Source organism: Dromiciops gliroides, chromosome 2 (genome assembly GCF_019393635.1).
Source record: "Dromiciops gliroides isolate mDroGli1 chromosome 2, mDroGli1.pri, whole genome shotgun sequence".
Taxonomy (NCBI): domain Eukaryota; kingdom Metazoa; phylum Chordata; class Mammalia; order Microbiotheria; family Microbiotheriidae; genus Dromiciops; species Dromiciops gliroides.
This window is the reverse complement of record NC_057862.1, coordinates 663,329,439-663,356,691: the sequence shown is the minus strand read 5'-3', so window position 1 is coordinate 663,356,691 and position 27,253 is coordinate 663,329,439. Positions and strand designations below refer to the sequence as shown.

The window sequence follows — 27,253 nt, the reverse complement described above, 5'->3', positions numbered from 1 at the left end:
GTCTTTTGCAAGTAACTTAAGGAGACATCACTTTTGTTAAGTGAAATTAATCTGACAACTTTTATATTACACCTTCTCAATTTATTCTCCAGAGGGGGGTATGTAATATTAAGTTTTAGAAAATGTTTCAATTTTTGTTTTGATTATATCTGTTTCATATGTAACAACTGGACAATATATAAAAGATTCTGAATTTCTTTAGACATATGTTTTTGAGAACTCTTGTGGTTTGATTTGGTTATTGGCAAAGCTATTTAAAGTTATATTAAGATTGACTTTGTAGGAAATCTTCCAGCAGCATGAAGAACCAGGCAATTACCAGTGTTCTGCAAATACCTGATTCCAAATTCCATCCACACCTGAGAGATTTTAAAACCACACCTGAGACCATACCCAGAGCCAGAATCCAGAGTTATACACAGATAACATCCCAAGAACCATCTAAGATAAGACTTTCAAAGACTTAAATGGACATTTTCCTGTTTTCTTTTTCCCATTGCATACACTATTTGTAATATCCACCTCCTAACCCTTGTAATATCTACCTCCTAAAGGGGACTGAACCCTTTGGTTTTTGTCAATGCATCTACTTCTGTTCATTTCACTTTGCATCAGTTCATGTAACTTGTATCTTCAGTCTAAAGGCCTTGCCACATTCATTATTCATATGGTTTCTCTCCAGTATTAATACTCTGATGTCACATGAAATCTGAATTCCAAAAGAAGCCCATCTCACATTCATTACATACAAATGGTTTTTCTCCAGGATGACTTTTCTTATGTAGAATTAGTTGTTCCCTCAGTCTGAAAGCATTTTCACATTCATTACATTCATAAGGCTTCTCTCAAATATGTACTCACTGATGCTGAATAAACTGTGTCCCTACTCTGAAGGCTTTCCCACATTCATCACATTTATAAGGCTTCTCTCCAGTATGAATTCTCTGATGCTGAATAAGTTGTATCTTCACTCTAAAGGCCTTGCCACATTTGTTACATTCATAAGGTTTCTCTCCAGTATGAAAACTCTGATGGTGAGGAATCTCTGCCTCCCGGTTGAAGGCCTTTCCACATTCATTACATTTATAAGGTTTCTCTCCAGTATGGATTCTCTGATGTCTCATCAAATCTGAATTCCGAAAGAAGCCTTTCCCACATTCCTTACAAACAAATGTTTTTTCTCCAGTATGAATTCTCTGATGTTGAGTAAGCTGATGCCTCAGTCTGAAAGCTTTGCCACAATGATTACATTCATAAGGCTTCTCCCCAGTATGTATTCCCTGATGTCGCATATATTGTTTCTTCAGACTAAAGGCTTTCCCACATTCATTACATACAAATGGTTTTTCACCATGATGAATTTTCTGACGCTGAGTAAGCTGTTCACTTGGTCTGAATGCCTCCCCACAATGATTAGATTCATACGGCTTCTCTCCAGTATGAATTTTCTGATGCACAGTAAGTTTGGTCCTCCGTCTAAAGGCCTTCCCACATTCATTACATTCATAAGGTTTCTCTCCAGTATGAATTCTTTTATGTTGAATAAGTTGTATGGTAAGGCGGAAGGCTTTTCCACATTCATTACATTTATAAGGTTTCTCTCCAGTATGAATCCTCTGATGTCGCATGAAATCTGAATTCCAAAAGAAGCATTTCTCACATTCCTTACAAACAAATGGTTTTTCTCCAGTATGAATTCTCTGATGGTAAGTAAGCTGATGCCTCAGTCTGAAAGCTTTCCCACAATGCTTACATTCATAAGGTTTCTCCCCAGTATGTATTCCCTGATGTCGCATAAACTGTTTCTCCACACTAAAGGCCTTCCCACATTCATTACATACAAATGATTTTTCTCCATGATGAATTTTCTGATGCTGAGTAAGCTGTTCACTTGGTCTGAATGCCTCCCCACAATGACTAGATTCATAAGGCTTCTCTCTAGTATGTACTGCTTGGTGTTGAATAAATTGTCTCCGCAATCTGAAGGCCATCCCACATTCATTACATTCATAAGGCTTCTCTCCAGTATGAATTTTCTGATGCATGGTAAGTTGTGTTTTCCGTCTAAAGGCCTTCCCACATTCATTACATTCATAAGGTTTCTCTCCAGTATGAATTCTTTTATGTTGAATAAGTTGTACGGTAAGGCGGAAGGCCTTTCCACATTCATTACATTTATGAGGTTTCTCTCCAGTATGAATTCTCTGATGCTGAGTAAGTTGTGCCTTCAGTCTAAAGGCCTTGCCACATTTGTTACATTCATAAGGTTTCTCTCCAGTATGGATCCTCTGATGTTCCATAAAACCTGAATTCCAAAAGAAGCCTTTCCCACACTCATTACATACAAATGGTTTTTCTCCATAATGACTTTTGTGATGCTGTGTAAGCAGTTCCCCCAATCTGAAGGCCTCACCGCAATGATTACATTTATAAGGCTTCTCTCCAGTATGTATTCCCTGATGCTCAATAAAGCGTTTCTTCACTCTGAAGGCCTTTCCACATACATCACATTTATAAGGCTTCTCTCCAGTATGAATTCTCTGATGAAGAGTAAGTTGTATCCTCTGTCTGTAGGCTTTTCTACATTCACTACATTCATAAGGTTTCTCTCCAGTATGAATTCTTTTATGTTGAGTAAGTTGCATGGTAAGGCGGAAGGCTTTTCCACAGTCATTACATTTATAAGGCTTCTCTCCAGTATGAATTCTCTGATGCTGAGTAAGTTGTATCCTCTGTCTGAAGGCCTTTCTACATTCACTACATTCATAAGGTTTTTCTCCAGTATGAATTCTTTGATGTTCAATAAACTGTGACATGTAGCGAAAGCCCTTCCCACATTCCTTACATGTATAAGCAATCTGTGCAGTATAAATTCTTTGATGCCGCGCAAGCTGTGTGCCCAATCTGAAAGCCTTCCCACATTCGTTATATTTGTAAGGTTTTTTTCCACTGAATTCTTTGCTCTCTGAAAGGAAGAATAAAGGGCTGGTTAACCCTGTCTTTTTGCCTTTTCCCAAAGTTTCTAGTTGATAAAAGGTTTTAGAACTATTCTCTAGCCTTCCCACCTGAGGGCTAGTCTCAGTAGTCTTTTAATATGGATTATAGTTTTTCTTATGTGAAAACATTATGACTCATAGTTATCATAGCTAACTTATTTAAAGGTACTGAATTAAGATGAAATTTCCTAGAGGTATGAATAAGCCCTTATTCTACTGTAAATCAATGACATTTGAATGGAATAAGGAAATGAAAGACAATCCATAAAAAAGGTATATACCTTTAAGAGTTTGCAAATACATCCTTACCTTGTGAGATGAAAATGGGAAAGAAACAGAACAGAAAGAACAAGAAGAGTCAATGAATTTATAGAGTGAGGAGAAATAGAAGAGTCATCAAGTAAGGAGAATAAAGAAGAACTATAAAGAAAAGGGGAGTCATATGAAAAAACTGTTGTCATAGATTTCTACTAAAAATCCAGCGTATCTGCTGTGTAAAGAACTGATTCCAATTTGTAAGGGCGAAACCCAATTTCAAAAAGTATCAAGACATACAAGTATTTTTCATTCGAGAAATTATTAATAGGTACTACCTGAAACATTACACAAACTCAAGTGATCAAAGGAGTCAAAATAAAACTATTTGGATATATCAACAAATACTCATCTGATTAGCAAAGATACTTTAAAATGAAAACAAATTTAGCAGTTATGCTGAAATAGGTATTTTCTCTGAAAAGTAACACGACTTTAAGCTAGGGCTATGAACTATTCATATCCAGTGACCCAATGATCCCACTACTAGGTTCATATCATTAAAAATTTACCTAAACTAAACAAAGATCTCTCTCAAAAAGGTTTATAGCAATTATGTGTGGAACAGCACAATACTAAACACATATAGGTTCCATCATAGGCCTATGGCTAAACAAATCCTGTCATATGAAAACATCATTGTGCCTTTAAAAATATAATTTCAAAGCATAAAGAAAAAGAGGACAATATATAACATGACAAATGAAGAAATGCTAATTATGTTATGGTGAAAGGCTTTAAAAAGTAATAACAGCAAAGCAACATAATCATAAAAGCCATGCAAAAGAAAATATCAGGAGACTCAGAAGAAAAAAGGCCATATCGTTAATATTTTAAGTAATATATTTATGTTAAAAGGGAATTGAAGCTAAAGAATGCCTGCATAAGATAAGATGATCTTCAAAGAACAGAAGAGAAAACCTACCTTATGTTGCGGAAAAAAGTTTCTTTCAGAGTGGAAGTAAATGTGAGGAAAGAGATGTATGAAAAAGTAATTCCTTTTTAAAAAAATCTTAGCTCTTTTCAACATGACCTTGTTCAACATTTTGTAAGAACCTACAGAAGCAGAGCCAAGATGCTGGAGAAAAAAAGCAGGGACTTCCCTCAGCTCTCCTCTAAACCCCTCTGAACAACTTTAAATAATGTCTCAAAACAAATTCTGGAGCAGTAGAACCCATAAAAGGACGAAGTGAAACAATATTCCATCCCAAGACAACTTACAAGGTTAGTAGGAAAGGTCTGTTGCATGATGGTGAGAAAGCAGCACAGTCTAGTGTAAACTGCATCAGTGCAAACCAGCAGTAGGCCTTGGGAGAAAATGATTTAGTAGCAGTAGCCACTGCTGTTGGAACTCTCGGCAGACAGGTGAGAAGGGGGTCAGAAAACTGGTCAGAAAACTACAAAGGTCTCTTTTCTGGCAGTGGGGGCAGGACTCTGTTGCATTGCACATGTTTGGACCAGTGCATGGCAGTCCCGAGGAGCACTAACACACTAGAGCTTTTAGCCACAGGGAACCTGGTTACAGTTCCAGGGCATAAGAGAGTACTTGTGGTTGCTCACAGACCACTCACTGCACAGGATAGGAGAGTAGTAAACACCTCTCCCCAGAAAATACCACCTTAGAAGAATAAAAACCTTACAGGTCCCCAGAATTACCTTTGGAAATAGCTGCATAAAAAATCTAAAGTATGGGAAAGTACCCCTTCTCCTCTGGAAGCAGAACCCCAATTTGGCTGAGTTACAAGTCAAGAAACAGACAGGAAATACAGAAAAAAACATCTGAAAACCTCATTGCACTACTGCCCCAAATAAAATCAAGAGAAGAACAAAAATTGGAAGTGAAAGGGAAGTGATGCAAGAAAACCATGAAAAAAAGTCAACAGCTTGGTAAAGGAGGCACAAAAAACACTGAAGAAAATAACACTTTAAAAAACAAAATAAGCCAAATAGCAATAGAGGCACAATAAACCAATGAGAAGAATGTCTTGAAAAGTAAAATTGGTCAAATGGAAAAAGAGGCACAAATATTCCTGAAAGAAAAGAACTCTTTAAAAAGTAGAAATGACCCAATGGAAAAAGGTACAAAAGTACAATGAAGAAAATAACTCCTTAGAAATTAGAACTGGGCAAGTGGAAGCTAATACCTTTATAAGACATCAAGAAGCAATGAAACAAAACCAAAAGAATAAGAAACTAGAAGAAAATGTTAAATATCTCATTGATAACCATTTTGTAAGAACTTTGACCGAAAATGACCAACAGAGCTCTAGTTTAGGACTCATCTGCTTAGTTTTGATGTAGTCACCTGGGCAGCTGCTTCTTGGGATATCTGTCTCTGGCATCCAGAAGGCTTCCTTTCTTTCCATTAGGGAGATCACATCTGGTTTGCAAACTGCAAATCCTGTTCATTGAAAAGGAACAACATGGAAACTTGTGAATTCTATCTTAAATATTCTATCTTAAAATAAATGATTTAAAAACTACATCCTACCCTCAGCAGAGAGGTGTAGGAATGAGAATGCAGAGTGTATCTTATTCATCACAATATGGCACTGGCTATGTTAGCTGATTTTGTCTGAAATTTTTTTCTCTTTTTTAATCAGAGAGTGTCCAATAGACAGGTTGGAGAGAGCAGCAGCACTTTTCTTAGGTGGAAGGGGGGGGGAAGGAGAACTACGTCAACTCAAACACCCATGAAATTTAATAAAAGAATACAAAGCTAGCTTATGTGTGATCTTTTTTGGGGACAAAACAGTAGGCATGCTGGAAGACTTCAAGGATGGTACAAATGACCACTGAAGGATATTATGTGAGAATGGGTTACAGGGTAGGCCTTGAGAAAAAGAGAACACTGCACACACTCCCAGCTTAGACAATGGGAACACTTTGAATATGAGATGATACCTCCACTGGGATTAAACAGAAAATCTTGGATTTGAAACAACACTGTGAGTGAGATTTTCCCCACCCCTTAGATATAAGTGATTTGACTGTGATAATAATCAGTATAATATGAGATAAATGGTGATTCAATATGTTTAAGTATTCTCTAGATATGCACATTGTTTCTCTCTGTGCATATTTCAATCTTGTCCTTCTATGGACAATAACCAATGTTCTTTCATTCTATTTCAGCTGTTCAATAAGGATTATTTAACAGCTTTGTTGTGATATGCCTTGGTCCATTGTGGTAAACCACAAAGCTAAACATAGTATTTTATAATCTGAAGAAACCAATCAGCATTGAGACTCATGACAATGTTACTATAGAAAGATAATGTTTTTAACATAGTTAGATTGTGTCCCATTTGTGTAGAGCTGGCAAGCCACCAGCCAAGATGAGGCACCCCTCAAGCTCATGTTTATGGTTAAATGTATTCTTTTTCAGTACCACCAGCAATATTCTCTAAAAGAGTTGGTCCTAAAGGGTAGGGTGTATTGCTTTCAAGTATTCATAGCAGGATATAACTACCATCTCCTGGTCCTGCTCAGGGTCTTTGGGTCCCAAAACTAAGACCAGCTTTATTGTGAGACAGGTACCCTCTCTCAATAAATCTATTTTCTATGGCTTGGAGACTCTATTGTTTCTTTACTTTGTTGGACTCAGCAGTTTTCAGGACAACAGAGAGGGTCTAGGACAACAAAAAATCAATAACTCAGTTTCCATCCATACTAAGCAAAGACTGCTGAAATCTTGAATGTCTCCACAATACACATCAAGACTCCAAAGGGAGAGCTGTTCTTACCCAAAGAGACCAGGTTGCTATAGTTCTCCATCATCACATCCCTGTACAACTTTTTCTGAGACAGGTTCAAATGTGCCCACTCCTCCTGCGTGAATTCCACAGCCACATCCTGGAATGTCACTGATTCCTGAAACACCAAAATGTTTGGGTTACCCAGGGTTAGCTCTGATTGTTCCAAGTCTGAATGTCAAGTTCTTGACTCTATGGATTATTTCATTCATTTATGTGAAACATAGTATAGTGCCTGGTACTGTGCAAACAGCAGGCATTTAAGAATTATTTTCCTGTTAGATTGTAAGCTCCTTGAGAGCAGGGGCTATCTGTGCCTTCCTTTGTACCCTCAGCATTCAACACAATGCCTGTCATAGAGCATGATGCTTAAATAATGCCTGTTGTTTAAGTGGTTCAAATGATACCAGTTTTACAACCTGCACCTATGGCTCCTACCTTTGCACTTTGAGCTCAGGCAGTAGTATGCCTAATCTTTTTCTACTTGCTGAAATGAAACAGTGAAACATCGCTATCATGTGCCCCCAAGTCTTCTCTTGCAGGCTAAACGTTCTCAGATCCTCTGACCAATCAGCATGACCTCTTCACCACTGATGTAGGTGCCCTCCTCTCTTTTGAAAAAAAATTATTTTTTCCCAATTACAAGTAAAAACAACTATTAAGGGAATTTCAGTGCCAAGATGGCAGAGTGAAGAAGAATCTCCCTTAAAGCCCTCCTGAATTTCCCTAAAAACAACATTTTAAAAAGCCAAGGAACCAATTTAAGACCAGGGAAGCAGTTTACCAGCAAGGCAGGAAAAGTCAGTCTCACTATGGTGGGATTGTAGGTCTGAGGCCCAGTTAAGTGCAACACAAGGTGCTGAGTCCCAGCACAAGAACCTTAGAACAGTGCAGGAGCAGAGCCCAGCTCTTACATAAAAACACAATGTCAAAAAATACATAGGAAAGATGACCAAAAAACAAAACAATAACAACAACAACAACAACAAAAATTGACTCTAGAGTTATTCGGGTGACAGGGAAGATCAGGGCACAAATTCAGAAGATGACAACAGTGTCAAAATGGCAACATGTGAAGCATCAAAGAAAAATATAAATGGGCCTAAGTTGCAAAAAAAGTACTTCTGGAAGAGCTTTAAAAAAGTTGTAAAAAGCATGTAAGAGATGTAGAAGAAAAATTAGGAAAAGAAATTGGCCTGATGCAAGAGAATCATGACAAAAGAGTCAATGCGTTGGTAAAAGAAACACAAAAGATGGAAAAAGACAAGCAAAAATTTACAGAAGAAAATAACCCCTTAAAAAATAGAACTGGGGGCAGCTAGGTGGCGCAGTGGATAAAGCACAGGCCCTGGAGTCAGGAGTACCTGAGTTCAAATCCAGCCTCAGACACTTGACACTTACTGGCTGTGTGACCCTGGGCAAGTCACTTAACCCCCATTGCCTCACTAAAAAAAAAAAAAATAGAACTGGGGAGGGGGCAGTCAGAAGCAAAACACTTTTGAGGAGGGAAAGGGTGGAAGAAGATAGAAAATGGAGTAAATATCATAAGGGAGGGAATAGGATGGAGGAAAACAGGTAATAATAGTAACTGTGAAAAAATTTTTGAAGCAGAAGCAAGAGTAATGTGAGATGATGAGGGTGATGATGATGAAGACTGATGGACTGATGTTGACTGGATGAAGATGAGGTTTGATTGATAATGAGGATGGATTGATGATGGTGAAGGTGATGATGATGAAACACATGGTAATTACTTTGCTAGGCTATTGCGAAGAATATTCTTTGTCAGGTATAAGGTACTTTATAAATGTTATCTATTACTGTTGTTTCAAAAGCCAACCTCATGGGTTTGTTGTAAGGAAATCTCTTTTTTAAAGTACTATATAAATGTAGTTTAGTATTAAAAAAAAAAAAGATGAGCAGGATGCTATCAGAAAAACCTGGAAAGACCTGCATCAGCTAATGCAATGCAAAATGTACTATATACAAAATAACAGCAATACTGCAAGATGATCTGCTGTGAATGACTTGGTTATTTTCAGCAACGCAAGGAAGCAACAAGACAGCTCTGAAGGTCTTATGAAAAATGCAGTCCATCTACAGAGAGAGAAATGATGGTGTCTGAATGCAGACTGAAATATAATTTTTTGTTTGTTCCTTTTTCTGAAGTTTTGTTTTTGTCTGTTTTCTTTCAAAACCTGACATGTATGGAAATGTTTTGCATGACTGCTCATGTATAGCTTATAGAGCATTGCTTGAGTTCTTCGAGGGGGGAAGAGAGGGAGGAAGACAATGTGGAACACAAAGGTTTTTTTAATTGATGTCAAAATTTGTATTTACATGTAATTTGGGAAAAATAAAGTTCTAAATGAAAAATAAAACTGGACAAATGGAAAAGAAGGTACAAAAACTCACTGAAGAAAATAATTTCTTAAAAATTAGAATTGGCAATTGCAAGCTAATGAGTCTATGAGACTTCAAGAAAAAATACAACAAAACAAAAAGAAGAAAAAAAAAAGAAACTCTGAAACTTCTCATTGGAAAAAGAACTGACCTGGAAAATGGATCCAGGAGAAATAATTTAAGAATTATTGGACTGGGGCAGCTAAGTGGAACAGTGGATAGAGCACCAGCCCTGGATTCAGGAGTACCTGAGTTCAAATCCGGCCTCAGACATTTCACACTTACTAGCTGTGTGACCCTGGGCAAGTCACTTAACCCCAATTGCCTCACTAAAAAAAAAAAAAAAAGAATTATTGGACTAAAAAAATAAAAAAGAATTATTGGACCACCTGAAAGCCACTATCAACAAAAGAAGTTGGACAACCTCTTTCAAGAAATTATCAAGGAAAACTGCCCTGACAGAACCAGAGGACAAAACTGAATTTAAAAGAATCTAGCAATCACCATCTGAAAGAAATATTCAAAGGAAAATTCCCAGAAATATCATAACCAAATTCCAGAGCTCCCAGGTCAAGAAGAAAATAATATAAGCTGCCAGAAAGAAACAGTCAAATATCATAGAGCCACAATCAGGACTACACAGGATTTAGCAGCTTCTACATTAAAGAACCAAAGGGCTGTGACTATGACATTCTGGAAGGCAAAAGAGTTAGGAATACAACCAAGAATCACCTACCCTGAAAAACTGAGTATCATCCTTTGGGGGTAGGGGATGGGGAGAATGGACATTTAACAAAATATAGTATCACTCTTTGCAGATGATATGATGATATACTTAGATAATCCTAGAGAATCAACCAAAAAATAGCTGAAATAATGAATAACTTTAGAAAACCTGCAGGATACAAAATAAATCCACATAAATCATCAGCACTGCTATACATTAACAACATTCAGGAGAAAGAAATAGAAAGAGAAATTCAATTTAAAATAATTGAAGATAACATAAAGTACTTGGGAGTCCACCTACCAAGACAAACCCAGAAACTATATGAACATAATTACAAAACACACTTCATATATATAAAGTCAAATCTAGACAACTGGAAAAATATTTTCACTTGGGTAGGTCAAGCCAACAACAACAACAAAAAGACAATTCTTCCAAAATCAATCTATTTATTCATCACCATATAATCAAACTACAAAAAAAGTATTCTATAGAGTCAGAAAAAATGATAATAAAATTCATCTGGAAGAACAAAAGATCAAGAATATCACAGGAATCAATGAAAAAAAGTGAAGGAAGGTAGCCAAGTTGTAACAGATGTCAAACTATATTGTTAAAGTAGCAATTATCAAAACAATTTGGTACTGGCTTAAAAATAGAGTTCTAGATTGATGGAATAGGTTAGATACATGAGACATCATAGCAAATGACCACAGCAATCTTGTATTTGATCAACTGAAATATCTAAGCTTTTGGGACAAAAACTCTCTGTTTGACAAAAACTGATAGGAAAACTAGAAAACAGCATGGAAGAAACTAGTTACACCTCAAAACCATACACCAAAGGTAAAAATGGGTACATGATTTATACATAAAGGTTGATGCCAACAGCAAATTAGGAGATCACAGAATAGTTTACCTATCAGATCTATGGAGAAGGAAAGAATTTAAAACCAAACAAGATATAGAACATTATAAAATGTAAAATAGATCATTTTGATTGCATAGTATTAAAAAGTTTTTGTACAAAATTAATATAAATAAATAAATAAAATAAATCTCCAAATAAATTACAAAGGACATATGAAGAAAAACAATATCTGCATCCAGAGAAAGAACCGATAAATATAAGTATGTATAGAATAATTTTACACACACACACACACAAACATATATATACCTATTTGTGTCAAATGGTAGCCCTCTCTGGTGGTGGGATAAGGGAAGAAAAAAGAGAAATTTACATGATAATTTCATTGTGTATTTGAAAGGAATAGCAAATGGTGTACTATGGTACAAAAATGTTTGCTTTATTCCATAACTTAAAAATAGAATTAAAAATTCTTAAAAATGTGAAAAAAAAGGTTTTGTACAAACAAAATCAATGCAACAAAAATTAGAAGAAACGCAGAAAACTAGGGGAAAAATTTCACAGCAGGTATCTTACAGAGGTCTGCTTTCTCAAATACATAGAGAACTGAGACAAATTTTTAAGAATACAAGTCATTCCCCCATTTATAAATGGTCAATGGATATAAAGAGGCAATTTTCAGACAAAGTCATGTCTAGTCATAAAAATGCTCTAAATGACTATAGATTACAAAAATACAAATTAAAACAAATCTGAGGGGGCAGCTAGGTGGTACAGTGGATAGAGTACTGGCCTTGGATTTAGGAGGACCTGAGTTCAAAATCCAACCTAAGACATCTGACACTTACTAGCTGTGTGACTCTGGGCAAGTCACTTAACCCTCATTGCTCCACCAAAAAAAAAAAAAAATCTGAGATACCACCTCATACCTATCAAATTGGCTAATATGAAAAAAAAAAGGAAAATGATAAATGTTGGAGGGGATTTGGGAAAACTGGGACACTAATGCATTCTTAGTGGACTTGTAAATGATCTGACCATTCTAGAGAGCAATTTGGAACTTTGCCCAAAGGGCTATAAAACTATTCCTACCCTCTGTTCCAACAATACCACTGCTAAGTCTGTTTTCCAGAAATGACCTATTCATATAAAAATATTGATAGCAGCATTTTTTCTGGTAGCTAACAATTGGAAATCAATGGGATGCACATCAATTGGGAAATGGCTGAACAAGTTATGGCATATGATTGTCAAGGAATATTATTGTACAATGACAAGCAGGATGATTTCAGAAAAACACAGAAAGACATACACTACCTGATACAAAGTGAAACGAGGAGAACCAGAACACTGTACATAGTAACAGCAATATAGTGTGCTGAAGAATTGTGAATGACTTGGCTATTGACAAATTTGGGGCTCTCAATCTCACTTCAAAGATCATCATTCTTCATTTGAGAAAACTAAAGCCAAGCAAGATTTTAGCTGTTTAGCCTTCTCATTCACCCCTATTCATAGTAATCACCAAGCTCTTTGCTTGCCTCATCACCTGCTTGCCTCCAAAACAGGTCTGTTTGGTTGTATTTTGTTTTTTTATATATATACATAAATAGTATTGCCGCACCCTTAATTACATAAAAAGATAGTTTTCAACAAATATTTTTTCTGAGATTTTGGGTTTCAAATGTTTCTCCTTCCTTCCCTCCCCTTTCTTCACCAAGATAGCAAGAAATCCAAAAGAGATTATACATGTTAAAACACATTTCCACATTAGTCATGTTGTGAAAGAAACTGAACAAAAGAAAAAAAACCCCATGAAAAACCACAAAGTGAAAATACTATGCTTCAATATGCATTCAGACTCCATCAGTTCTTTCTCTGGATGTAGCTATCATTTTCCATCATGAATCCTTTGGAACTGTCTTGGATCACTGTATTGTTAAGAAGAGCTAAGTCTGTGGCGAACCCACAGGGCTCTCTGTCAGCTCTCTGAGTTCCCCCTCCCCAGGCTTGGGCCATGGTCACTGAGGCAGCAAGTCTCTTAGGAAACTTTCTGGTCAAGGACTGAATTCTTGAGACAATGCTTGGCTGGCTTCCCAGGGGTCCGAAGACTCAGCTGTACAAAACTTGCTTTGCCTAAGCCTGGAACAAGTTCTGCCAGGTCAAGGCTGATGGGTTGAAAAATTATTCCTATTCTCTTAGAATTATTCTAGCAGAGACTCTATTTGATTTCTTTATGGCTTTCTGCTATAAATACTGAGCTATCCTGGATAATAAAGAGCACTTAGTTTATCACACATAATGTAGTGCTGATGTGTCAATGATTAATTGTCTCCGACCCTCAACTTCGGTCAAGGGAATTGAGCCAGTGACCCTGACAAAGTCTATCATAGTTGATCATCACACAATGTTAGTGTTACAATGTACAATGTTCTCCTGGTTCTGCTCACTTCATTCAGCATTCAGCATCACTTCATGTGTCTTTCCAGGTTTTTCTGAGATCCACCTTGCTCATCATTTCTTTTTTCTTTTTTTTTCTTTTTTTTTTTAGTGAGGCAATTGGGGTTAAGTGACTTGCCCAGGGTCACACAGCTAGTAAGTGTTAAATGTCTGAGGCTGGATTTGAACTCTGGTACTCCTCACTCCAGAGCCGGTGTTCTATCCACTGCAGCACCTAGCGGCCCCTTGCTCATCATTTCTTATAGCACAATAGTATTCCATTACATTCATATACCACAACTTGTTCAGCCATTCCCCAATTGATGGCATTCCCTCATTTTCCAAATCTTTGCCATCACAAAAAGAGCAGCAATAAATATTTTTGTACATGTAGATTCTTTCCCTTTTTTTATTATCCCTTTGGGATACAGACCTAGTAGTGGTACTGTTGGATCAGAGGGAATGTACAGTTTTACTGCCCTTTGGGCACAGTTCCAATTTGTTCTCCAGAATGGCTAAATCAGTTCACAACACCAACAATGTAGTGATATTCCAATTTTCCCACATCTTCTCCAACTTTTATCATTTTCCATTTTTGTCATATTAGCCAATATGAAAGGTGTGAAAAGGTAATACAGAATTGTTTTAATTTGCATTTCTCTAATCAATAGTCATTTAGAACATTTTTTTCATGACTATAGCTTTAATTTAATACTCAGATTAGCTAAAAGGAGGGTGTCAGAAACATCTGGAAAAACTTGTATGAATTGAGGCAAAGAAAACTGAGCAGAATCAGGAGAACATTCTGTACAGTGACAGCAATACTGTAACAGGGAACAGCTGTGAAAGACTTATCTACTCTGATCCATACAGAGATACATGAAAACTCCAAAGGATTCATGATGAAAAATGAAGAGAACTGAGGAACTCTTCCTGCAGATTAAAGCTTTTTTTTTTTTCACTTTGCAGCATGGCTAATACAGAAATGTTTTGCATGACTTCCCATGCATAATGTGGACTCTATGGCTTGCATTCTCAGTGGGTGGTGGAGGGGCTGGAAAGAGGAAAAGAATTTGGAACTCCCAAATTGTTAAATGTCTTAAAAATCAAAATAAAGGTAAGGTAATTTCTTTGTAAAGGGAGGATAAATAGGTGACTTCTATATTATCTTTTAACTCTAAATAGATGATTCTGTGATGCCCACAGTTTCTAGGGCTGTCTACCAAAAAGAAATGTATCCAATGGTCTTCAAAGTGACAGATAACTCAGGAAAGCAGCAGTCCCCACTCACCCTTCCAGGCCTGGTTGTCAGGAGCACAGGAGCCATTCCCTTGCGCAGTGAAAGCACCTATTGGAGAAGAGCAGAGGCCACAAGAGGCCAAGGTTCTGGAGAAGAAAGTAGAATCATGAGAAGCCCAGCTCAAGCTCTCTGGGTCCCCTACTCAGAGGCTAGAAATTCTTGCTTCTCCACTGGGGGGGAGGGGGTGGCCTGGTGCGGGACTGGGGGGGGGGAACAGAGCAGCAGGAAACACTCCTTTCTCTGCTGGAGGTTCGTGGTCTTTGGGAGACCATCCCCTTAGAGAGAAACCAGGAGGACAGACAGACAGAGGGCCCTGATGGCTCGGCCAGCAGAGGAGGCTTCCTGGAAGAAGTGGTACCCAGGAGACGATCTGCAGCGAGAGGAGGATGCTGCGAGGGAGGGACAAGGCGACAGTGAAGTCTGGGCACCGACACAGAGGTGACACTTTCAGGAATGGGAGAGCCCGGGTCACCAGCAGCATCAGAGGAGGCTTCCCGGAGGAGGTGATAGCCAGGAGGATGCGGGGAGGAGGAGAAGCCCTAGTGAAAGCGGGGCCCAGGACCAGACGTGGAGCAGGAATAGAAGGACTAAGGCCTGACTGGGCTCTGGAGTCCAGAGCTGTCAGGTTGGATAGGAATCCAGCTTTGCATCCACAGCCTGCCGGCCCGCCCCCACCCCATGGCCGTCCTCTGCTTATGGGGGGCCCCTCAAGGCCTTACTTCCTCCTCTGTGAGACGCTCCCCCGTTCTTCCCGTGCTCCCCAGTGAGACCCCGATGCTCCAACCCTGCCGCACACCGCAGCCAGCCTCCAGGTGCGGGGGCGTCACCGTTGGATCCAGTTGACTCTGCTCCCACGTGGAGATGAAAATAACACAGGTAAGCCTGGAAGAGGCTGAAAGAGGTCAGGCGGAAGTGATGTAAAGGCCGAGCCATATTCTTTGGGAAAAGCTCCCCAAGTGAACATGGCCTTCTGGGAATCGTGGTCCGGAGGCTTCTGCTACTGCTGCGCATGCTATGAACTTGGACCCTCTGGAGCCTGGATTGAAGGCCTGCCCCGCCCCTCCCGGCCTTGCCCGGCTTGGAGCCCCGCCCCTCCTTGGATTGGAGCTCTGCCCCTCCCTGGCTGCTAGATTGCACAATGGATAGAGCACTGGCCCTGGATTCTGGAGGACCTAAATTCAAATCCGGCTCAGACACTTGATACTTACTAGCTGTGTGACCCTGGGCAAGTCACTTAAACCTCATCACCCCACAAAAACAAAAAACAGAAGAGAACAGAATCAGGAAATTGTAGGTGCCCTGTTGTTTAGGCTTCTTCCATTCTTCCTCACTCCATTTGGGGTTTTCTTGACAAAGATCTTCCAGTCTTTATCCATTTCCTTCTTTACCTCATTTTAGAGGTGAGGAAGTTGATTCTTTTGCTTTAAATAGAATTTTATTTTCCAAAGCAAGAGAATCAACTTCTGGGTCCAGGGCTGGTGCTTTGTCCACTGTGCCAACTAACTAACCCATGATGACATCATTAAAATAGGGTTGAGGTGTAGGAGGAATAAACTGGGGGAGGGAAAAGGGGAGAGATGGTATGGGGAGACATAGTTCACATGAAGGAAACAAGAGGAAGTTGATTCTTAAACAAGTTTAAACGACGTTTTCAGGGTCACAAAGATAGTAAGTGTTGGAGGCCAAATGTGAGCTGAAGTCCTGCTGACTCCACTCTGACTGAGTTGTTCTCATAGGCTCAGTGAATTATTATCTGACAAAATACTAGGTTGTATTTTCAAATGTGATTGATGTGTTTGTTTTTACATTGCCTCTCCCCACATACATGTTCTTCCCCCTTTCTTATGCAAAGAATCATCCCTTCTAACAAGGAATAAAAAGGGAGAAAAAGCAGTTCAGCAAATCTAACTAACACATTTATTGACTCAAACACTAGGTCATATTCCACAAAAAAACCCTGCCACTTCTGCAAAAATGGAAAGAGGGAAAATTCAGAAAGAAGGGAGGGGGTATCTATCTTTTCTTGTTCTTCTCAGATATTGTTATTTTGAAAATCAAAGAGGCAAGATTTATTGCATATGTTACCTATTGCTTGAGGAGAAAATAGTCCCAGGAAAATTAAAAGGTAGTCAGATATACAATATGTATTCTGTTAAATGCATTTCATGTCACAACCTCATAATTTTACCTTGTATTTTTATTTTCAGCATGATGGGGGGAATTATTGAAAATGTCTTCTGATTTCTGACATCCTTTTCTGATGCATGACTGTCACTCAACTGGAAATTATAGAATGCAAGAGTTTACTTCCCTCTTAAATGATAGACATGTATTGCTTTATTGTTTCCCTAGGTCAGAGAAAATATTTTTCTAAAAATTGTGGGGTGTTTTTTAATCTGTTAAAAGATTTAGCCTGTAAAAAAGGGAAAATCTATAATTACTTTGCTGCATTTAGTGATTCTTCTACGTAAACCTGCATCATTTGTCCCCTTTGTTTCTCTAAAAGAATGATTCACATGTTTCGCCCCTATAAACTTTTCCCAAAGTAATTCAGGTATGTTTCATTGCTGGAGGTATGTTTGGCAGTATACTGTAAAGATATAGGCAGTGTGATTTTTCATTTAGGTGCAAAAAATTATATTTAAAAATTTTGTTTCAGCAGAATGTAAAATTTCACATTGGCCTTAGACTGATTTTAAGTATTAATGAAGGAAAAGTTCTTAACCTATAATTTTAATATTATCATGTATATTCATGTTAAGTTGATCAAAATCTGCTAATCTTTGCAAATATATTTTAATATCAAAGCACAGGAGAGGAGAATGTATATTATGGAATTTTTTACTTTTAAACCAAACTTCAAAAACAAACAAACAATCTAACTGTACTCTAGATTTTGAGAAAACACATTTGAAGTGGTTCAGGGGAAAAGTTTAGAGGTATAGTCCCATGGAGTAAAATGCTTTAGGGGGAAGTCAGCCAAAAAGGAATGAGAAAAGCTCACCAATGAAATGTTGAAGAGAGAAAGAAAAAATTCCAAACAAGAAGAAAAATGAATTTTATCTGGACAGACAAAAGTGTATCCATGGCAAACTCACCAACCAAGTTACAAGAAAGAAAAAAGAAAGAGAGAGAGAGAGAGAAAGAAAGAAAGAAAGAAAGAAAGGAAGGAAGGAAGGAAGGAAGGAAGGAAGGAAGGAAGGAAGGAAGGAAGGAAGAAAGAAAGAAAGAAAGAAAGAAAGAAAGAAAGAAAGAAAGAAAGAAAGAAAGAAAGAAAGAAAGAAAGAAAGAAAGAAAGAAAGAAAGAAAGAAAGAAAGAAAGAAAGAAAGAGAGGAAGAAAGAGAGGAAGGAAAGGGAAGGAAAAAAGAAGGAAGAACAAGAAAAGGAAGAAAGAAAGGGGAAGGAGGAGAGAAAGAAAGAAGTACAGGAAAGAAAAAAGAAAGGAAGGAAGGTAAAGACAAGAAAAGCAAGACCAGATAAGAAGGAATCAATATATGAGTCTTGTATGGTCCTAGAAACATTTTATTAGGGATGTTAAAATTCAGAATAAGCTGAGACTGATAATGAAGACTGAGGATGCCCAAAATAGATTGCTTTTGTTAATGTTCAGTCATGTTGGGAGAAAAAAGGAAGATCAAAGAACAGAAAGATTGTTAACTGACAACACAGTGAAGATTTCAACTTTTATTTTATTTTGTTTTCTCTCTAAAGGAGAGTGACATCTGTACTTGAAACTTCAGAACAGAAATGATTCACAGTGAATGCCCAAGAAAAGTAAGGAGACAGTAAAGGGGCATCCAACTGCCCTTGATTAATTCAAGTGATTTGGTACAAATGAACTACAGGTGTGATTACATATTTACTGTCAGAGATATTCAAAAGATCATGGAAAGTGAGAAAAGTACCACAAAACTGAAGAAATGCAAATGCTTCCCCACATTTCCTAAAAGCTAAGAGAACAGAGTCTACAAGCTATTTATTTATTGCCAATCAACTTCATTTGGATTCTCGAGAAAATTCTAGAATGCATCATTAAAGAGGTGGGTACAAACCATGCAGAAAGGAAAGGAATGAATAAAAGGAGGCAGCATGGCTTCAACAAGAATAGTTCATGTTGGATTAATGTCATTTCTTTTCTTTTTTTTTTTTAAACAAGATTGCTAAGCAAACAGATAGGAAGAATGCTAAGGATGTAGTTTATGTTTTCAGCAAAGTTTTTGTCAAAGCACTTCATACTCTTCTTGTGGAGAAGAGGGGGAAATAAAGATTAATTAATAACATAATCAAATGAATTAAGAACTGGTTGAATGGTCTGAATCCAAAGAGATGAATGATTATTAATGATTTTATGTCAGTGTGCCAGGATATTGCCCAGTGCAGTACCTGAGGACCTGTGCTTGGCTCTGTGCTGTTTCACATTATAATTAATGACTTTAACAAAGACATAGATAGCATGCTCATCAATTCTGCAGATGACCCAAGTCTGAGAATAGATAACACTGGATGACAGTTAGGATCCACACAACTCTTGTCAGGTTAGAGCACTGGGTTGAATCCAATAAAATTACATTTAAAAGGGGAAAATCTGGCACTCAGATCCAAGTAGTCAGCTTCTCACATAGAAGATGGGAGAAGTACAGATCAGGCATAGCTCTGAAAAATACCTGGGGTTTTTACTGGGCTGCAAGCTCAAAATCAGTCAGGAGTGGGGAGTAGTAGCCACAAAAACCAAATGCAAGATGGATCTGCATTAAGAGGGTGATAGATTCCAAGAATAAGGAGGCAATCCCAGTGCCCTAGTCAGAGCACATCTGAAGTACTCTCAGGGTGCTATGGTCTAAGAAGGACATTGATGAGCTGCAGATTATCCAAAGGAAGGCAGCTAGGATGGTGAAAGGACTTGACTCTATGACGTAAGAGGATCAGTTGTGGGAAATGGGATACTTGGCCAAAAGAGAAGACTGACTGAGGGGAAACATGGTATCCATCTTGAGGAGTATGAAGGTGCATCATGTGTGTAAGAAATTAAAAATCTCCTATTTGTTCTCAGAGGGCAAGACCAGGAGCAGTGGGTAAATGGTGCAAAGTGGGAAATGTAGGCTTATTGTCAGGAAATCTTCTAAAGAATTAGAATTATACAACGGTTAGAAGAGGGCAGCTATGTGGTGCTGAGCCTGTAGTTATGAAGAAAAATTCAAATCTGGCCTCAGGCACTTACTCCCTGTGTGACCCTGGCCAACTCACTTCACCCTGTTTGGTCAGTTCCCTCATCTGTAAAATGGGTTAGAGAAGGAAATGACGAACCACTCCAGGATCTTTTCCAAGAAAACCCCAAAGGGGGTCACAGAGAGTCAGACAGGAAATGACTCAATGACAAAAACAAAAAGCTAGATTAATTTGCTTTGAGAGGCAGTGGATTTCCTCTGCTCTTCAAGCAGAGACTAAACTATCACCTATCAACATCACCATGCCAAGACCACTCTTCTCTTTTTATGATTAGGAGAAACCTTATTTTCCAGGGTTTAGGCTCAGTAAGCAAGCTCTGCCCTGAGCTTGGCATAACAACAGTCCTTTGTGCTCACCCTCTGGATGAACTCTTTTGCAATGAAATTGTTTTTTATCTCTTTGGGATACAGACCTAATAGTAGTATTGCTTGGTCAAAGGGTATGCAGACTTTTATAGCCTTTTCTATATAGTTCCAAATGACTCTCCAGAATGGTTGAATCAATATACAACTTCACAAACATTGCATTAGTGTCTTTATTTTTTCATTCCATCCAACATTTGTCATTTTCCTTTTCTGTCATATTACCCAATCTGATGGGAATGGGGTAACAGTTCAAAGTTGTTTTAATTTGCATTTCTCTAATCAACGAATAAGAGCATTTTTTTTTTTAGTGAGGCAATTGGGGTTAAGTGACTTGCCCAGGGTCACACAGCTAGTAAGTGTTAAGTGTCTGAGGCCGGATTTGAACTCAGGTACTCCTGACTCCAGGGCTGATGCTCTATCCACTATGCCACCTAGCTGCCCCGAATAAGCATTTTTCATGACTATGAATAGCTTTTATTACTTTGTCTGAGAACTTCCTCTTCATATGCTTTGACCATTTATCAATTAGGGAATGGTTTTCATTTCTATAAAGTTGATATTTTATATATATTGAGAAATGAGGTCTTTATCAGAGACATACTGTAACATTTTTTGCCCACAGACTACTATAATTCTCCATCCTAATATCTCTGTGTATCCTTTTCTCTTTCACCCTGTCCATTCTCAAGATTTTTACTTCTGACACATTTCCTCAAATCTGCCCTCCTTTCTATCAGCAGTCTCCCCTTTGCTTATCCCCTTCCCCTCTTACTTTCCTGTATGGTTGGATAGATTTCTACACCCACCTGAGTGTGTGTTCTTCCCTTCTTGAGACAATTGCACTAAGAGTAAGATTCACGTGTTCCCTCTTCACTTCCCCTAACATTCCCTCCACTGTCAAACCTTTCATGCCTCGTTGTGTCAGATAATTTACCCCCTTCTACCTCTTCCTTTCCCCTTTTCCCAGTGTACTCTTCTTTCTCACTCCTTCATTTTTTAGATAATTGTCCCATCATACTCAACTCATACCTGTGCTTTATATCCAAGGACACTCCTTCTAACTGCCCTAATAATGAGGAAGCTTTTATGTTATTATGTTTAGTTTGGGGTAGCAGGAACCTTCATATGCCATCAGCTCTCCAACCAGCTCCAAAGTTCCTACTCTTTTTGCCCCCTGGTTGGTTGGTTGACTTTGTTCTGGAAGAGGACCATGACATCAGGAAGGTGATTTCTTGACTTGCATTGAACTGGATTTAAGTAAGGCAGGGCTGTGCAAAGGTACCAGCCACACTCTGTTCTCTGGAGTCATCTGGGTCCAGTGGCCAGATATAGATCAAGATGGCTAGAGATGGCCCTAGATGCAGTGGAACTCAGGTCCTCCTGAATCCAGGGCCGGTGCTTTATCCACTGCGCCACCTAGCTGCCCCCGACCTTGGCCTTTTTAAGCTAAGGTCCCAGATCTCAGCCTCCAACTACCACCATCCTTTGGTCTCTCTTTGTGTATGGGAAAACTATACTTCCCATTAGCCTCCTGACTGATAAGGGACTAAACATCCCCCATTGTTGGGGGACAATGCTTTAAGGTAGATTCATGAATTGTGGTGAATCAGATTCTGCACATGTTACATATTTAGTAATAGCCAGTTGGGAGAGTCAACTTAATCATTTCCATTCCCTCCCCCTCGCCACTGCAGGGATTCTTGCTGCTGAGTCTCTCTATTCTGCCTTCCCGCCAATTATAGTTCCCTCTCCCCAACTCCTTGTTTAGGTGGAGAACATCGTCTGTGGTAGCATGAGGACATGGAAAAAGTGTATATGCTCAAAGCTTCTCTTTCATTTAGTCTACCACTGCCACTCATCTGAATTTTTCTTCTTATTTATTTGTACTTATTCTCTTTCTCTTTATTCTCTATGTAATGGTGGTCTCCACATATTCTTTCTCAGGATGTCTAGACATACTCAAACTTTGCTATAAAAGTTTTATTTCTGTTTTGAACAATTACTTTTTCTTTTCCTCCCTCCTCTCACTGAACAAAAAAGTAAAACCTCCATAATACATACACATAATCCAGCAAAATAAATTTCCACATTGGTTATATCCAAAAATATAATTTTTCATTCTGTATTTTAATCCATTAGCTCTCCAAAATGAGATGGTTAGCATCCCTTTAACCCTTTAATCCTCTGGAATCATGGTTTGCCTAAAACAATAATTTACAAAGGAGTTGTCCATCTCTGTGAGTACAGCTAACTTCCATACTGTGATTTCTCATAAGTATGAAATCACAGGTCCACACCAAAACAGACACTCAGGCAATCTTTCTCCTTTCCAACACATTCTCTATATAATGTGCAAGATGAGTTTCCTAAATCATAAATCAGACCAAGTCATTTTACGTTAGGGTTTCAGGAGCTTTTTAACTGACTCTAGGATAAAACACTAACTCTGCTGTTAAAGCCCACCAAAGTGAAATTCCAGCCCGTGTTTATAAGCTGATTACATTTTAACTGCCCACCGGAAGGTGAGAAGATGCCTCAAAATCAATGAAGAGGGGCTGGAAGAGAGTAGCACCTTCAAACACTGAGCTGGATGGGACACTTGTGCTTACAGGGATAGATATGCTAGAACAATGGCTTTCTAAGTGATGATTTGTAGATCATTCCCACCTCTTTAAAGACAAGGTTAGTCTCTTCTAGGATTGTTGCAGTGGCTGCAGAACCAACTTCTGGCTAGTATGTGCATTAGTCACTCAGTGAATCTTCCATTACACTAGAGCCCAAGCTTGGACCTCCACAAATTGAACCCCATTGGATTTTGCACCCATCTGGCTAGAACTGGCAGACAAATTACTGGGGTTCAGGAATACAATTAGAAATCTTAGGCTTTTTCTCTCTTCTGAAAAAAGACCCAAGTGTCATTATTCAATAATACCCATATCATGGGTAATTCCAATTTTTAATCAGCATTCAAAAAATATTTTGACATTCTTTTTAAAATTCAGAGTTCTAAATTCCCTCTCTCACTCCATTTCCAACCACTCCACTGAGAAGGCAAGCAATATATCAATTATATATTTGAAATCATGCAAAACAAAGTTCTCTCTCAGTCATGCTGCAAAAAAGAAAAACAAACACAATGAAAAATTATACTTCAATTTACACTGAGTTCATCAATTCTCTTTCTGGAGGTGGAAAGCAGTTTTCATCATGAGTCCTTTGGAATTGTCTTAGAACATTATCTTTATCAAAGTAGTAAAGTCATTCACAGTTGATCAACATTATGATATTAATGTAAATATGTACAATGACCTCCACGCTCTCCTCACTTCCCTCTACATCCATTCATATAGGTCTTCCCAGGTTTTTCTGACCGATTATCCCCCCTCATGATTTCTTATGTTGTTCAGTAATTCAGTTGTGTGTCACTAGCCACGGCACCACTGTGTGGTTTTCTTGGGAAAGACACTGGCATGGTTTAGTCATTTCCTTTTTCAGTAGATTAAGGCAAACAGAGGTTAAGTGACTTGCTGAGGGACGCACAGCTAATAAGTGACTGAAGCCAGGTTTGAACTCAGGTCTTCCTAACTCCACACTCAGTGAAATATCCTGCAAGGTAACTAATGTTTCTTATAGTGTAACAATATTCCATCAGAATCATATGCCACAGGGGTAGCTAGGTGGCACAGTGGATAAAGCACCAGCCCTGGATTCAGGAGTACCTGAGTTCAAATCTGGCCTCAGACACTTGACACTTACTAGCTGTGTGACCCTGGGCAAGTCAATTAACCCCCATTGCCCAGTCAAAAAAAAAAAAGGAACCATATGCCACAATTTGTTTAGCCACTCCCCTTTTGATGTATATACCCTCAATTTCTAATTATTTTCCATGACAAGAAGAGCTTCTATAAAGATTTGTGTACATATAGGTCCTTTTCCTTTTTCTTTGAGCTCTTTGGAATACAGAGCTAGTAGGAGTATTACTGGATCAAAGCATAGGCATAACCGTATAGCTCTTTGGGCATAGTTTCAAATTGTTCTCTGGAATGGGTGGACAAGTTATAAACTGTGCACTAGTGTCTCTATTTTTTTATATCTCCTCCATAATTTATCATTTTTCTTTTCAGTCATGTTAGGCAATCTGATAGGTGTGAGGTGGGATCTCGGAATTATTTTCATTTGCATTCTTCTAATCAATAGTGGTTTAGAGCATTTTTATATGACAATTGATACCTTTAATTTCTTCTTCTGAAAACTTCCTGTTCACATCCCTTGACCACAATGAGAATCTCAACCATCTTTTCATATGTGTCACTAATTAGATAATATGGAAAGCTAAGTTGCACAGTGGATAGAGTGCCAGCCCTGGAGTCATGAAGAAATGACTTCAAATCCAGCCTCAGACATTTATTAGCTGTGTAACCGGGTCAAATCATTTAACCCTGCTTAACTCAGTTCCACATCTGGGAAATGAACTAAAGAAGGAAATGGCAAACCACCCCAGCATCATTGCTAAGAAAATACCAAAAGGGGGTCACAAAGAGTTGGCTACAGTGAAAGATGAATAAACAATAGCATGTGATGTTTAAAATCAAACTGTGATGTCTACAGAATCTAATGGGTGGTCGCCTTAAATTAGAATCTTTAGCACCAGTCTTTGGGCATTAAGCATTTATTAAAGCATACTAGGTATTAGAAAAAAGAGAACACTTGGAGTTATGAAAAGGCCTATCTAGGGGCAGCTAGGTGGTGCAATGGATAGAGCACTGGCCCTGGATTCAGGAGGACCTGAGTTCAAATCCGACCTCAGACCCTTGACACTTACTAGCTGTGTGACCCTGGGCAAGTCACTTAACCCCAATTGCCTCACAAAAAAAAAAAAGAAAGAAAGAAAAAAAAGGCCTATCTAGCCTAGAGTTCCAGCCTGGTCTGGTTCTTCCTTAAGTCCTCTGCCATGAGCTTGCTTCAACCACGAACTCTTCTTTCAAACTGAGTGTGGAAGCTTTTTATAGGTCTGGACCAGAGGCAGTCCTTACACACTGCTTCAAGCTGATTGGTAGGCGTCATCCAAATCCATTGGTTCACTGGGCTTGAAGGTGGTCTCATGTCTAGGTTCTCTTCAAAAAGCATCTGCAAGATACCTCCTACATAGAATGGCATTTTATGAAACAAGAAATCAGGTAGAGGACAGCTATTTATTTCCTCTGCCATAAAAATTAAGAAGAAAACACAAAGACTCATAAATATGTAATGATAAACATATAAAACATGATCCAGTAATATATCACAAGATATACTTTCCTAGGAGGTTAATATTTAAAACAACATTTTGAGGCTTTTCTCCTTCACCCCAGAGCTGAAAATTGATTTAATGTTTATATCATCTGACCAGCCAGGGTATGTCCTGGGATGACACTCTTGGCAGTGCACATTTTCTCCTCTAAGAAGTTGTTTCAGAGATGATCAGTTGCTGGGCAAACACACTCTTACCCAGGAGTTCTTTATCTCCAAAACTTATGAGTTTGCCACTGAGGCTAGAATTACTCATCACAGAATTGCTGTTGGGTCACCTATGCTCAGGGGAAGAAACACAAAACAAAAGATGAAAACAGCCAATAACTTGAGGACCAGTTTTGAGACCCAGCAAAGTAAGCACATGCACTGCTTTCCATCTGTAGGACCCTACAAGAGCTCAGAAATGGGGGGAAAAGAGGAGATGGAAATCACCTCTCCTTGCCTAAAAAGAAGTTCAAGGAAGAGCTGTTATAATATCAAGGAACTTGCTGAATTCATGGGAAAACAGGAACACCAGAAGTTTCTTTTCTTTCTAAGCCCACTGAATGGGTGAATCTTCCTTCTCTGAGGTCAATCCTCTTTGGCATAGCTCCTCAACTTGCTTCCAACACAGGAAACAAGGGATTCAACAGGAGCATCTGATCTCACATGTGGTGGCTAGGTGACACAGTGGATAGAACGCTGGGCTGGCAATCAGGAAGACTCTTCTTTCTAAGTTGAAATCTGACTTCAGACACTCAATAACTATGTAACCCTGGGCAAGTCACATAACCTTATTTGCCTCATCTGGAAAATGAACTGGAAAAGGAAATGGCAAAACACCCCAGTATCTCTGTCAAGATATCCCCAAATGGGGTCACAATGGTTTGGACACAAAGGAAAAAAAGCTAAACAACAATGAATGAATCTGATCACACATGCACTTTAGCAAAAGACTATGATTTGCAAGTTATCAGAAGTTGTCTAATTAAATGCTCAGCTTTAACAAGAAGCAGCCAGATTCCTCCAGTGGGAAGTTCTGCAGTCTAGTAGATCTGAGGAGCTCCCTCAATTAGCCCCACTAAACATATTTTTTTTAAAAGTGAGGCAATTGGTGTTAAGTGACTTGCCCAGGGTCACACAGCTAGTAAGTGTTAAGTGTCTGAGGCCGGATTTGAACTCAGGTCCTCCTGACTCCAGGGCCGGTGCTCTATCCACTGTGCCACCTAGCTGCCCCAAACATAAAAATTTAAGAAAACATGTTTTAATAGATGCTGCTATACCCAACATATAGGTCTGGACCAGACCAGTATAACTAACCAGTATAAAAAGCTTTCACATTACCAAATCCTAGAGAAATAAATTAAACCATGTATGCTTGTTGTCTTTTGTTCTTGAAGAAAACCAGAATGACACCACCATGTTGTGTCAAGGGGCAGTGTGTCCAACTATGGCTCATCAGACCAATACAAGCCAGGAAACCTCCACCACAGCTCGAGAATGAACATTTACAGTGTAGTTATCTCTAAATTTGCACATCTCATGTTTCTTTTGAGCTTCTGCAAATTCTGCTTCATTCAT

General features: G+C 38.6%; 1 protein-coding gene across 1 annotated transcript; it reads right to left on the bottom strand.

Moving 5' to 3' along the window:
- Nucleotides 1–27,253, bottom strand: LOC122739583 (zinc finger protein 420-like). Its single transcript, XM_043981258.1, has 7 exons — nucleotides 27,143–27,253; nucleotides 16,998–17,088; nucleotides 15,529–15,701; nucleotides 14,801–14,857; nucleotides 7,058–7,184; nucleotides 5,617–5,712; nucleotides 1–2,965 (listed from the first exon to the last, which is right to left on the bottom strand). The coding sequence occupies exons 1-7, from the start codon at nucleotides 27,251–27,253 to the stop codon at nucleotides 858–860; spliced, it is 2,763 nt and encodes a 920-aa protein (XP_043837193.1). The 3' UTR covers nucleotides 1–857.